The sequence below is a fragment of the Papilio machaon genome, chromosome 6 (assembly GCF_912999745.1).
Source record: "Papilio machaon chromosome 6, ilPapMach1.1, whole genome shotgun sequence".
In the NCBI taxonomy this organism is placed as follows: domain Eukaryota; kingdom Metazoa; phylum Arthropoda; class Insecta; order Lepidoptera; family Papilionidae; genus Papilio; species Papilio machaon.
The window spans coordinates 2226713-2239930 of record NC_059991.1 but is presented as its reverse complement, the minus strand read 5'-3'; the positions used below and the strand labels follow the sequence as shown (position 1 = coordinate 2239930).

Sequence of the window (13218 nt, the reverse complement as noted above, 5' to 3'; positions counted from 1 at the left end):
TATAGTGCAAGAAATATAGTCAAAACATATAGTAATATTATCGGTAAAAACACAATTTACATTTGCTTGAAAAGTCTTACCTGTCTCTAAAGCAAGGTTTATCGAACAAACGAGCGCGTGGTATGAGCTGTGACCTTTTGTTTTTGGCGTGATTCTGTATTTGAAGATCCGTAAAAGTTTCCTCTCGTATTACAGCCAAGCTTCGACTTCGCCTTAGATTCGTCGATCCTTCGTTTTCTTTATGCTTGCACAATCTGCCGTAACTTCCATTGAATTCTGTATCAGAGTTCGAAAAACGTTTTTGCAGGAGTTCTTCTGCCGCTCGTGATCTTGTTAAATGTTGATAGAATTCGTCTTGAGGTAATTGAATTGGTAGTTTGTAGTATTCCGCCAACTTACTTTGATATTTTTCGTGTTTTTTGTTCTTAATCTCACAGTAATCCTTATTTTTCTCTTTGTTCTTTGATTGCTTTTTCTTTTTAGGCCGTTCTTCTTGGCTGTTTCTGGAGTCGAGGGAGTTCCTCGGATTGTCGAACTCTAACGTTTCAGCAGGGTTCTCAAAGTACTGTATGTCGGCGACGGTGTTTGCCGCGGGCTTATGTTCCTCTGAACTCGATTTCCTTTCTACGAGCTCTCGAAGGCGGCTTCTTGTAGAGCTTGTATTGGAAGTGACGCTGTCGGGTCGTTTAATAGGGTAATCCAAATTAGACGTCGAACGCCTGAACAGACTGGTCTTGATCGACCCAAAGTCTACGTCTTCTTGACAAGAAGCCGCTGAGAAATTCTGAGTCCTTATACGGTCTACGTGATTCTGGCTAGAATACGACGCGACCGAGTCCACCGAGTGCCTGGAAAATAAAACATCACAGATTAGATAAAAAGTTCCGTACACTGGTGGATTAGATTTAAGATTACAATGTTTACGTGAGATATAAATTTGGTACTGATATGAACGCCTTAGTCACGATTTTTGTTAAGGAAACAGTCCCTTAACCTACGCCTAAATATATATTTATGAGTGAACCCTAAATAACTATAGGAGATACCGTAAGATGATCTTAGATTCCGTAGCCAACGTAATTTCATTTAGGCGACGCAATCAGCGGCTAAGCTGGCAAATCGCCAGAATCAACCTAGCGACGAATAACATCATGAAAAATCTTGTTTTTTTATTACAAAAATAAACGTCTAAGTTTGTTCTAGCTAGTATGTTTTGTTTATTTTAGTAAAATAGCACTGGTAGCAAATAACATCATATAATTCGTTAAAATAGTTTACGCTTTTTCTTGTAAATTAACTACTTTAAAAACTCTGACATCTGCAACGATCGTTTGACATGATGCCAAAACGGAGCACTCGCGATGTTGAGACGAAATGGCTTTTCACGCCTTAAATATAAATAACGAAACGGTCATAAACCTAACCTAAATGTCTGTTGACTCAAGAGAATAACAGCCATCGACTTGTCAGACTTAAAACTTTGAAATAGTCAAGAAACTAAAGAGGTTTTACAATTTTATAAAAACAAATACCTATGTTATCTAATAACGCTGGTCTTTACATCATACACTAAAATCGTTTCTCGTATTCACGGAGAATTAGACAATATCTTATTGAACAGGTCTACGATATTCTGTTCAAAGAGAAATTTTTGTTTCCAGAAGTAACTGCACATTTCACGATGTTCTTACAATTTGAAATGAAAATTATAGCAGTAGTAGTAATAATGGTGCGACGAAAGAACTATTATTTATTCATATTTTAATATGTAATGACTGCATATATAAATAGATGTGGTATCGACTTCTTATTGGTCAATAACCAATCAATAAATCTAGAGATAGGATTAGACACACTATGACATTATGTAGGTCAGAATTGAAATAAAATGGAGTTAATATAAATTGCTTTCACTATTTGTCATTATTTTATTACTGATTTGTTGTTAGAATAATCTTTTTTGTATATCATTCTTTGTTTATGTCAATGTTAAATAAAGAAATACAAGGATAGGGTTATACAGTTTTTCCACGAATGAGGTACGCTGTAAAAGGGTTGCTCCCAAAAAGACGCAGCGTCGTCGTAGGGTCGTTTATAAATATTCATGGTTGCCGATTTGGTTTCCAGCTACCGAGGCTTTTTTCGAGCAATCTTTTCCGTGAAAGGAAATACCTAATTTTGCAAAGAAATTGCTGCACTTCTGGAAGGGTTTGCATACGTGCCCAAAAATAAGGGTGTTAAAAATGTAACATTTTCTTGTGAAAATTAAAATTTATAAAGCATTTCTTATTTTCCGTAAATTTGTATTGAAAAATTAATCATAAGTTTTGTATTTATTTTCTATTGAATATGGGTATTGAGATTGGGTCTATCTGTTATTTATCTCGTTAAGTTAACGATTTGTAAACTCGTTAAAGCTAATTTGGCGTATGGGATAGAAAAATAATATTTTCATCTGAACATTATATATATTTTATATTGATCCTATGATTATGTTCATTCGTAAGTACATTTTAAGTCAAATAGCGTATAATTTGTAGGACATTGTCTAACAATTTTCGCTATTTTGACCTAATTATTGTTAAAGAAGTAAATAATTTTTCCTATAAAATATGTATTATTAAGTAGAGACGTAAATTCTTAAAGAAAATAAAATTGTAATGTTCCGTGATAATTGTAGTTAAATTGTAGCAAAATAAAATGATAGACGAAAGAGAAGAGTTAATCAGTAGAATTTCAGAGTTGAAGGGCGTGATAAGTGGTACGGCCGTGTCTGATGAATTAATTTAATTTTGAATTTAAATTTTGTCGTTGCTTGCTTCTTGTCGTTCTAGTTGAAGTAGACGCTCGTACTAAATGCAGAGTCTCGACTTGCGCCAAATATTAATTGCCTTTAAATTACGACTTTTACTTTAATTTAAAACATATTTGCTAATAAAATAAAATCAAAAATACACATAAGTATTTATTTATTTTCATAAGTATTACGTAAATCAATCACTCATTTTGTTTAACATCAATACCATATGCGGTCCGTTATGTATGCTAATATATAATGCAAATGTCTACTTAATTACACATAATCATTATTATCTCATGCATATTAATATATGCTGTGTGTAAAATATTATTTTTAACATTATTATGTTTTCCAACTGGTTTACATTTTCAATAGGAAAATTAAGGCAAAGAATGGAGACATTATAAACGCAGATATCATATAAACTTATATGGCATCTGGGCTTATATTTCCTTCCTCAGTTCTGAAAGAAATTAATTATAATATGTTTGCGAGTTTCGCCATAATAATACAAGAACAAAGTTTATTGCGAGACTGGGGCAAACTTTACTGGAATAACATATGTCACAGAGAAATAACTTATTTTTGCAACGATATTACATTGAAGGGATAATTGGCAAGTACTGACAATTAATTTTTTTTAATATTTCATTAACACGGCTTTCTAGATACAAAACTATCGACATCTATTTTCAGATAGATGATTAAATTAAATTATATTTAAAACATTTTTAACAATTAACAGATGTTTTGGAAGAAGTAACTCCACTTCTAACATTCTCTGAATACAATTTCGAATACGAAATTATCATACGAAGCACAACTACGTGTGCACATTCTTGCGCCAATTTATTGGCTGAATTGTTATTGGAGGATTTCACCGGAGCACGTTCAATTGTTTGTAACTCCAATAAGATGAATTGTCATTTGTTTCATATTTCAATAGGTTGTTAAATATACTTACAACCTTTATTATTGTCAAGTCTTTTGACACTTATGTGGCTGAAGTACGGCTTGGCTATTGTCTTTAGAAAAAACATGGTAACGAAAAAAAAGTAAAAAATTAACGTATTGAAAATACATGCACAGAATTATAATTAATCAACAGAATACTCAGTTGAAGAAAATTTTATACAAGACTTGTACATACATAAGAATATAAAAGCTTTTCACAGCGTTGGAAACTTGCACGTACACAACAGATAAAGTTATAAATAATATGTTTCAGCGCCTAGTTCTTAACAACTATTATTAAGTGTTTCTCTAAGTAATATCCATTCCGTTTGCTTTTGTTGAAAATCGTTTTCACTGTGTAACAAATGGTGTTTTATACGTTTTTGTATGGAGAAAACTAAGAGGGGCAGAAGATGGAATCATTGTATATACACTATTATATAGATATTGTAATTTCATTGCTGGGCATAGGCCTCCCCAAAGATCGCCACGATGATCGGTCCTGTGCAACCTGCATCCATGATACTCCCGCAACCTTGACCAGATCATCGGTCCATCTTGCGGGAGGTCTGCCCACGCTGAATTAAATAATTTATTTATGTATTCTAATTTATTAAACAGAAATTACAGAACTAACGCCATTGTAAAGGGTATTGTACTAATACCTTTCGTTTATAGTTGCTTGCTGTTATTCGCTACTTCATTATAAAGCTACCTATTTACATTTTATTGGTATAAAATACTTGATCGATGTCATATTATGTAATACATAGTATTGTATTTAGTACCTATATATAATATATAAAAACGTTCACGCTCAATAACAATACTTTTTCTTTTGAAAACAATGTTACTAAAATATGGTTTATGTTTCGTTAACATAAAATACATTAACTGTGTCACGAGCTATGTGATACCAATTTATCATAGTGTTTGCATGCATTATTAAGGTGGGTATCCATTATGTTCGCGAACCTCTTGCGTTACGCGCTACCGTAACCGCTCTGACGGAGACGGGTACGCTTATGTCCATAGGAACATGAATGCGCGCGTCCACGAACAGACTGAGCTTCCCTTTGTGTTCGCCAAATTTACCGCTACCCGTTGGAGCGCTGAGCGCGGAGCGCGCACCGTACGCGCTCCAAGTTCGCAAATGTATCCACTATGCGGAGCTGTTGCAAGAGCGCGGAGCACAAGAGGTTCGCGGACATAGTGGATACCCAGCTTTATACAATGCTAAGTGCATGTCATTGGCACTAAAAAGAAAATACTAGTCGCTTCGTCCAGACGGTGTAGACCGATAGTCATCTATTTTCGTGTTTGAAGTATACTAATATTTATACCTTTTATTTGAATACAACTAATCTTACTAATATTATAAATACAAATGTTTGGATGGATGGATGTTTCTAAGAAGGTATCCCCAGAACGACTCAACGGATCACTATGAAGTTTGACATAGATGTAGATCAATTATAGTCTGGAAGAACACATGGGCTACTAATTAAGTTTTTTTATCTTTCGTGCTGACGGAGTCGCGGGCGATAGTTAGTATTTAATTAAAGAACCAAGAAGCCCGAATGCCTACCTCTATAGAACTTTAAAATTGGATAAGATGTTTAACTTGTTTCTCAATAAGTACACACATACACATCTTAATATATATAAATCTCGTGTCACAATGTTTGTCCTCAATGGACTCCTAAACCACTTAACCGATTATAATAAAATTCGCACACCATGTGCAGTTCGATCCAACTTGAGAGATAGGATAGTTTAAATCTCAAATTATAGTCGCAATTTAAATTTATTGCTAATTATTTGTCTGTTATTATTTGACAGTCAATTATCGGTTAACTCCAAATGATTCTAACAGATGTCGATACCTTTCGACTGGGTTGAGTAAGTAATCAATAGATGGCGCTGCTATGGTAAATCTACGAACGTGTCATATAAGCTTATTAACTGCGCGCGGACGGAGTCGCGGGCGACAGCTAGTAGTTATATATATTTTACATTTCACGAATGTTTATTTGTTTTTATGTGATTTTACATTTGACTAATTTTATTGACTTAATAACATATTTAAATAACTCTTAAATCATAATATTCTAAACCCATTTCAAACAGTTCGTGACTAAAGTATTCATGACTCGTTTGAAAGCTTTTGACGGGCTGTTTAGTTTAAATTCGAGTAATTTGTCGTTCTTTGACGGACTTTATTAGACGATGGTTTTAATTATTTATTACGTGGAATGATTTTGATTTCATTTCGAACAATACTTTTTTTTTTAAATATTATCTAATACACTTCATAAATAATAATCTGTCTTCAGTTCGTTCTCACTTATGTTACTCGTTATCTGAAGATGCATTAAAATGTGTCTGTTATTATTCACCAACTCAAAATACTCATTGAAACAGCTGCCAAATCGCAATGAACTTCAACGCGTGTGAAAATAGTCTGTAGACGCTTATACAAATGTATATAAAGTTCAGTTTTCACTGCATAAACATCATGTCCACAAACATATTGTCATCCTTCTCAATCTCTTTGAAAAAACAAAGATAATATTATGTTTCAGAACTCCTGTTTGGATGATGAATGTCGTTTGATATAATAAATCTTTCACTGTTCTTTAATTATATAAAACAATATACAGACGATTCATTCATTCCTATTAAATAATTAATTATCTAAGCAGCAGTGATGAGTTTAAAAAACAAAATAAGATCTGCGAAAACACATTTGAAAGAATAACTTTAAATTTTTTTGGCTCCCGTATCGAGATTAACTGTAAAGATAGAATGTTGTAACATCTGATTTTATTTTGGGAAAATATAAACCTGTGTTCTGTAAACAAATCGGATAATCAACGTCGTGTGTGGTTTAAATGTGAGTTAAATGAAGAACGTTTGAAATGTCTTCACATTCTTACTTTGTTCGTTAGATTATGTACACGAGATATGAATAATTTAGAGAAGCTAATTTTTCTCTACCAAAACTTTAAGGTTTATAAAAACTTATGCCGACCTTACGCGAGTGGGATTAGGCCAGATAAATGATGGCGTAAATTTTTCTGTTCCGTTACGATTTATCAGCTATATAAGCTTTTGATGGATGTTATTAAATGTAAATTAATTATTTTCGATTGATGATAAATATAACAGAAATAATTGATTATAAAATTTAGTAAGTGATTCTGGTTGTAAGAAAACTTCAAATAGTCGAAGCCAATTTAAAATCAAAAACGTTATCAAGTAAAAGTGTATGGCAAAAGTCTAGACACGACGAAAGCGTTACTAAAAGGCAGCTTTCTTTCAGTAAGTCTATTGCTTACGTTCTGTGATTGAATTGTTTATGTAATAAACATTAAAAATGATAAAAAGTGCATATTTTGAATTATAAATAATAATTATATAACGCCCTTGGCACAGAGACAGAAATGAATTTACGAATTACCATTACAATTTTAATACGATTTTTGTTCATCTTATCATTATTGAAGGGCTCGTTCAAATTACAAAGACTCATTTTCTTGAAGGCGTTCTGTTTGAACTGGAATTATAAGTATTAAAATTAATTGTGTTTGTTCATAACAGAAAACGAGTTTGATCGAATTGCTGTTTCAATATAGCTGGCAAATTGTGCAGAGTAATTTTTTTATTTAATCCTTAACATTCTCTACTATTTTACATCTACTTGTTCCATAACGCACATGTTTTGTTGAAAATAATACAATTAAATTCTCAGAAAAAAATACAAACAACTATTGTAACCAGTAAGTGTTATGGAAGCAATTTATTCAATTAAAATTATACCGGTCTTTAATACCTTAGTAATAGAATATAATTTCGCTTATATGCTGTTTTGTTGGTAAGGCGTGCGTGACCGCGCGTGTTGGGAAGTGATTATTCTTTCACGTCCATATCCGCGGCGACCGCTTTCTTCCGGCCTTGACACCCCAGTTGTGATCTCAGCGTGCTGTTCAATAAAACATGTCTTGTATATATGTAGATGTTATACAGCCTTCCAGTTGCGATTTGCAAGCATGAGTTATTAAACGTTCAATTACTATGTCACTGAAGGTAATGTGCCATATTATGATATCAAAAATCAATTTTATATTGAAACTAGCTTTTACCCGCGACTCCGTCCGGCTAAGCTACCTGTCCACCAATTTTCAGTCAAATCGATTCAGCCGTTCTTGAGTTACAAATGGTGTAACTAACACAACTTTCTTTTATATATATAGATAAAGATGCAGTTTTAAATTATCCGATCTTCATTTATTTACGAAGCACATGTTAAAATTATCATGAGCGAATTTCAATTACTCAATATTTTACGGTATACTAATAGTTTATAAATAATTCTAAGTGTATATTGTACATATTTAACATTCCTTCTTTTATAACTATTTGGCGAGCAATTTAATGCGGAAAATTTCCGTTATATTGGTTTCCCTGTCAGAAGCGGGTTGAACAATTTATTTTTAACGAGATCCCCAGTTTATAGCATCGTGGCGATTCTATTGACATTCGCTAGAGAAATCGCTAGTTGAACAAATTGAGAACGAATAAAGTTACCTTTTATTATTTGCAGACTTCATTTTAGTTCCAAGATTTGAACCATTTTTCCGTGTCGGAATTTAACATTCAATTGTTACTTGTTCTGAATTTTGTGTAACATTTTTTAACAGAATTGTCACTCTGCCAAGTCAATGGAGATAATGTTTAAAGAATATAGACTATTAAAAGTACACTGAACCACTTACAGAATTCACATCGAATTGTTTGTTGCTTCTTGTGACGAATTACTTCGACGAAGCTAAATGTATACTAATTGTAAGTATGAGTTTAACTTACAATGTACAATACAAACTGACGCATTCAGTATTCTAATAGTATACACTGCCATTATATTATAACGAAAATAAATTTAGTAATGTATCAATCAATTTATATAAATAAACTATCGGTCGCCCGCGACTTCGTCAGTACATAATTTACAAAAAAACAATAACTTCCTCATACATTCGGAGATTACTCGAAACAAACGAGGATTTGCGGAGAGACAGACAGAGAGACACAATAAAATAAAAATAAAAAATGTTACAAAACAAGTTTTTTTTTTCAATATTACATTCATACACACCAGTTTTATTAATTGTATAGTACACATACATTGTTTGTATGTTGACGCTATCGAATGTAGAGCTAGCAGAAGGTGCCAAGTTATTGGCCACGAAGCGTGCTATTGTCGTTTGAAAATGTCTTGTTTGAAAATGTTTGAGAATTGTCACAAAGCCAGATATCCAACATTTCAAAACAGACTTAATGAAAACCGCTGCCGGTTGTAGCTAGATTAGTTACTCTAAGTTTGAGGAAAGATAAATACCGTATAGACATTTGTAGCGCACTGTTAGTGCAGAAAATGTTGTTTGATTCTTAATGTTATTTGCATAATAAATAAAGATTAAAATCTCGGGCTTATTAAAAACGTGCCATAAAATTATGATGTTTATTTTTGTCTCTGGTTTCTTCGTGTAATAATTAATAAGGTATTTTCTTTTCTGTATAATCTTGCGAGTGACGCTACAACTCTAAAAAATTAGTATAAGATCCTATATATATTAGAACATTACAAGTGTATTCATTTTAAACAAACAAGTAGTATTACTGTTAGAGTTAGTTCTTACAGAGCTGGTTTTAGAAACAATCAAGTAACTTAGAGTTGCCTCGCGAGAGAAAACTACTTATAAAATTAAGCTCTTAACTATATTTATGTCTTTTTACTGTGGAACAAAACTTTGTAGTCTGTCACTTATATACATGTACACACGTCGCTTAGAGAAAGGTAAACAGGTTTCTTTTATTGGAAAGATGAGGGCTTGGGAGGAAATGGAAGTAAAATTTTGCCTTTAGTATCAAAATATGGCTTTACGAAAAGTAAAGGCCCAAAAATCGTAAATATTAATAACGTACATACATATAATCTTCTTCCTTGTGGACCTATTAATAGTTATTCATGAGGGCAGTACACCAGTGGCACGTCGAAAAGTACTGTTTTAGGAGAGCATGCGTTCAAACAATCGTAGTAAAAAATTGTGTACTACTTTTTCTATTTTGTTCTCGTGTGCAACAGGCCTAAGCGCCTCGTTCTAAAGTGGCTTTTAATATTACAGCAGGTGGATTAGAAATAATTAACGGCCGCTACTGGTGGCATAACTTCACGGTAATGATAAAGTTACACTTTACTCTCGACTTTCGACATTGCAAAGAGATCGTGTTTTATGCAATGGTTTACATGATCGTAACATGTATTAATTACGAAATAAACATGTATATAGAGTTGGGAATGTTTACTAATGATAATCATAATTATTTTTGTAATTAAACTTGTTCGTGTCACAATACTACACCAAATACGATAAGAGGTTAATTGATTACGGAAAGGCGTTGCTTAAACGATTTTGGTTGGACATGTTATTGATTATTATTTGTCAAAAATCGATTGGTCATTGCTTTGTGGCTTTTAGTGACATTTTAATTACTCTATATTTATTTGAAAATTGAAGTGAATGAAATAATTACCACGAGGTAGCACAACGCAAGAGTAACAGAAAGTAAACTGCTACCCACAAGAAATTTAATATTTTGTTCTCTTATGTTCGTCGTATTAATATACTGCAATATTAATTGTAAAGCAAAAATATCGCAAGCAAGCTAAAGAGCGGTTAAAGCGTGACTTTCTATATTAGAATCATAATCGTGGCGTGACAGGCACACTATCAATCTTCGTGTTCCAATATATTTTCAATGTTCATCAACTAATAACAAACCGAAGTTAATCATCTACTTTTCGAAATATGTAATAGTCTTTTTAATTACATTCGATAAGCGAGAAATTAGTGTTTTGTTCGATTTTGCAGGCGTTGTGAAAGTTTGACCGCGTTTTGTGGAAATTTAAATAGTGCTGCGTCAAATATGCGGGTAGGTATGAGATTAACCGATATAAAAGTATGCAAATATCCTTATATTTCGTAATACACAGCGCCGCTTGATGTGTATTGCCTTTGGCAGGCTGCGTTATGGTACACTTTAAACCACAATAACGCTTTATGTTTACGTTATTACATCTTTGACAATAACTGAGTTCCATAACAATTGCAGTTACAGAAAATGTCCTCATATTACTTTTTATACTTTACGCTACGTATCCTATGTATAAATAATTATTGTAGATTTATTGGTTTACTTGAAAATCACTAATATATTTACGAGAATCGGAGAATGGATAAGGCCTTTGTTCAAAAAGTCTGTCATTGAAACGTGCTTCATTTTTTATAGGCGATATTCAAAACATCGAAAGAAAAGCAATGAACCGTGAAATTCCGTGACCTTTAAAAAAATAGTAAAAAGTGACTATTAAATAACATCAGACTTACATTAATAAAAAATAATCTGATATGAAAAGTTTTCTGGGTATTTTTTAATTTACTTTTTTCTTTTTCACCAAATCTTATACACCTTATTGGTTGTAAGAATTGGTATACTTCAATTATTAAATGAAAACTATTTTAACCTCATTTACATAAATATTTGGATCACAGTCAGTTGGTATCAGGATATTGTAGTCAGTGTTATACCTTTATTTTGAGCTCTACAAAATAGATAAAGGACCAAGTATCTTCACACAGTTACTATGATAAATATTCCCTCATATTTAATACATAAAGGACTCATAGATGTACGTCTTTTGTAATATTAAACGAAGTGCTTATGTACCTACCGTTAAATTTTAATTAACCGGATCAACGAGTTTATTTATTGAATTTCGATTGTCGCGCAAACTCACAGTTCTGTGAAGGCTGGCGTTAAGTGTTATTATGCAAGCTTTATATTTTTTTTATTTACAATAATGTAATAAAGTTGTTGTTAAGTAAATAAGTAAATAAGGGCATTATTGTAACTTTTTAAAGTACTATGTTTGACAAACAAAATAATTTCGGTCAAGGGAGTAGTTATTTAAAAGTTTGAGTAAAATTAACAAATTATTTTTAATTAGTAAGTGAACTCGATATTTTAATTTACGGTGTACGGTCAATTCTTCTTTACGTCAATATAAAAATCTTATAGACACAGTTAATTTGTTTTTGTTTACTTAAATTGGATTAAAAGTCTTGTGAGAATAAAAGGAAAAATTAGGATTGATAGCTTTAACGTGACGTAAGGCGTCTTAGTCAATCTTGCAAAAATGAAGATCTAATTGACTGCGACACGATTTCAGCAGCAATGTCATTCGATAACCTTGAGATATACAATTGCGATATGAATTTGGTGATAATTATCGTCAGGGAATTATTATTAATGTTCAGATTTTGACTCGTTTTGTATACTCGTAAAAAAGATTATTTAAGTTTTAACAAAAGAAAGATTTAATAAAAAGTTTTAAGAATTATTAAGGAAGTCTTTTTAGATTGATTGTTGATAAAACCAGTTTCTAAAAACGTCCATACAAAAAGCTATGAAAGAAATAGTGTTTTATTTTATGTCTGTATTTATTCCGTATTTCTTTAGTAGCGATGCTGAAAGCAATACGTATTTGTGTATTTGTACATCACTTAGCGCAAACGTGATGCAAGCAAGGTTATATATTTAAGACGGTAAGTAAATGATAGTCACGATTTTCCAAGAGCTAATATATTTTTTTAATATTTGCAATATGAAATAATTTGAAGTAGTCAATAAAAAATACTTAACGACTAAGTATTTTTTTATGTAATTAGGTCTCTAGTAACGAATAGAAACGATAGTTTTTGTCAATTTAATCCAGACTTCCAGAATTAAATACTAAGCTGCATATTTTGACGGACTTTAATTCGAGATGCTGAAACTGCTGGCGATTACTAATTTTGTGTGTTCATGGATATTTTATAATTATGTACGGATCTAAGTGACTTTCTAGAGAGTAGCGTTAGCTCTACAGGTACCATTTTGACAAATTACCTGTTTATATTGTTGTACTGAAATAAGCCGTTTTACGTCAATTTTACGATGTCAATGTTTTATCTTTGTTACTTTCGAAGAAACGGGACGTTGTACTTTGTTACATTCAGAAGGTACATGAAGCGTATTTTCTCTGTGTGCTTTCTCATGTTAAATAAATAAACAAACAGCAGACCTACTTTAATAAAATTATAATACTTTTAATACCTGGTAATGTTTGCAAGATTTTCTACTCTTCTACATTAAACTAAAATAAAACTTTTGAAGTACTTTGTTTTTTTTTTTGTTTTATTTCATCTCACGAAATTATGTAATAAGGAGAAGAAATTGGGATGGTATTATTATACTTGAAATTTTTTAAATTATTTAAGTAACTTCTTTTCTTTAAACTTTATTATTTTAGGGCAAAAATAAAGTTTTTTTTGCCCTAATCTATTTATGTTAAAATGAAA

General features: G+C 31.9%; 2 protein-coding genes across 2 annotated transcripts in view; one reads left to right on the top strand and one right to left on the bottom strand.

Moving 5' to 3' along the window:
• The window catches only part of LOC106709064 (calcium uniporter protein, mitochondrial), a 63765-nt gene that overhangs the window by 8182 nt on the left and 42365 nt on the right, over window positions 1-13218 (top strand). The gene's annotated exons all lie outside the window — the stretch shown is intronic.
• LOC106708989 (protein javelin) overlaps window positions 1-13218 on the bottom strand; it is a 51331-nt gene that overhangs the window by 4804 nt on the left and 33309 nt on the right. Inside the window, exon 2 of the mRNA XM_014500663.2 lies at window positions 81-848. Within this exon, the coding sequence (XP_014356149.2) occupies window positions 81-848 (768 nt within the window). The remainder of the gene's footprint in view (window positions 1-80; window positions 849-13218) is intronic.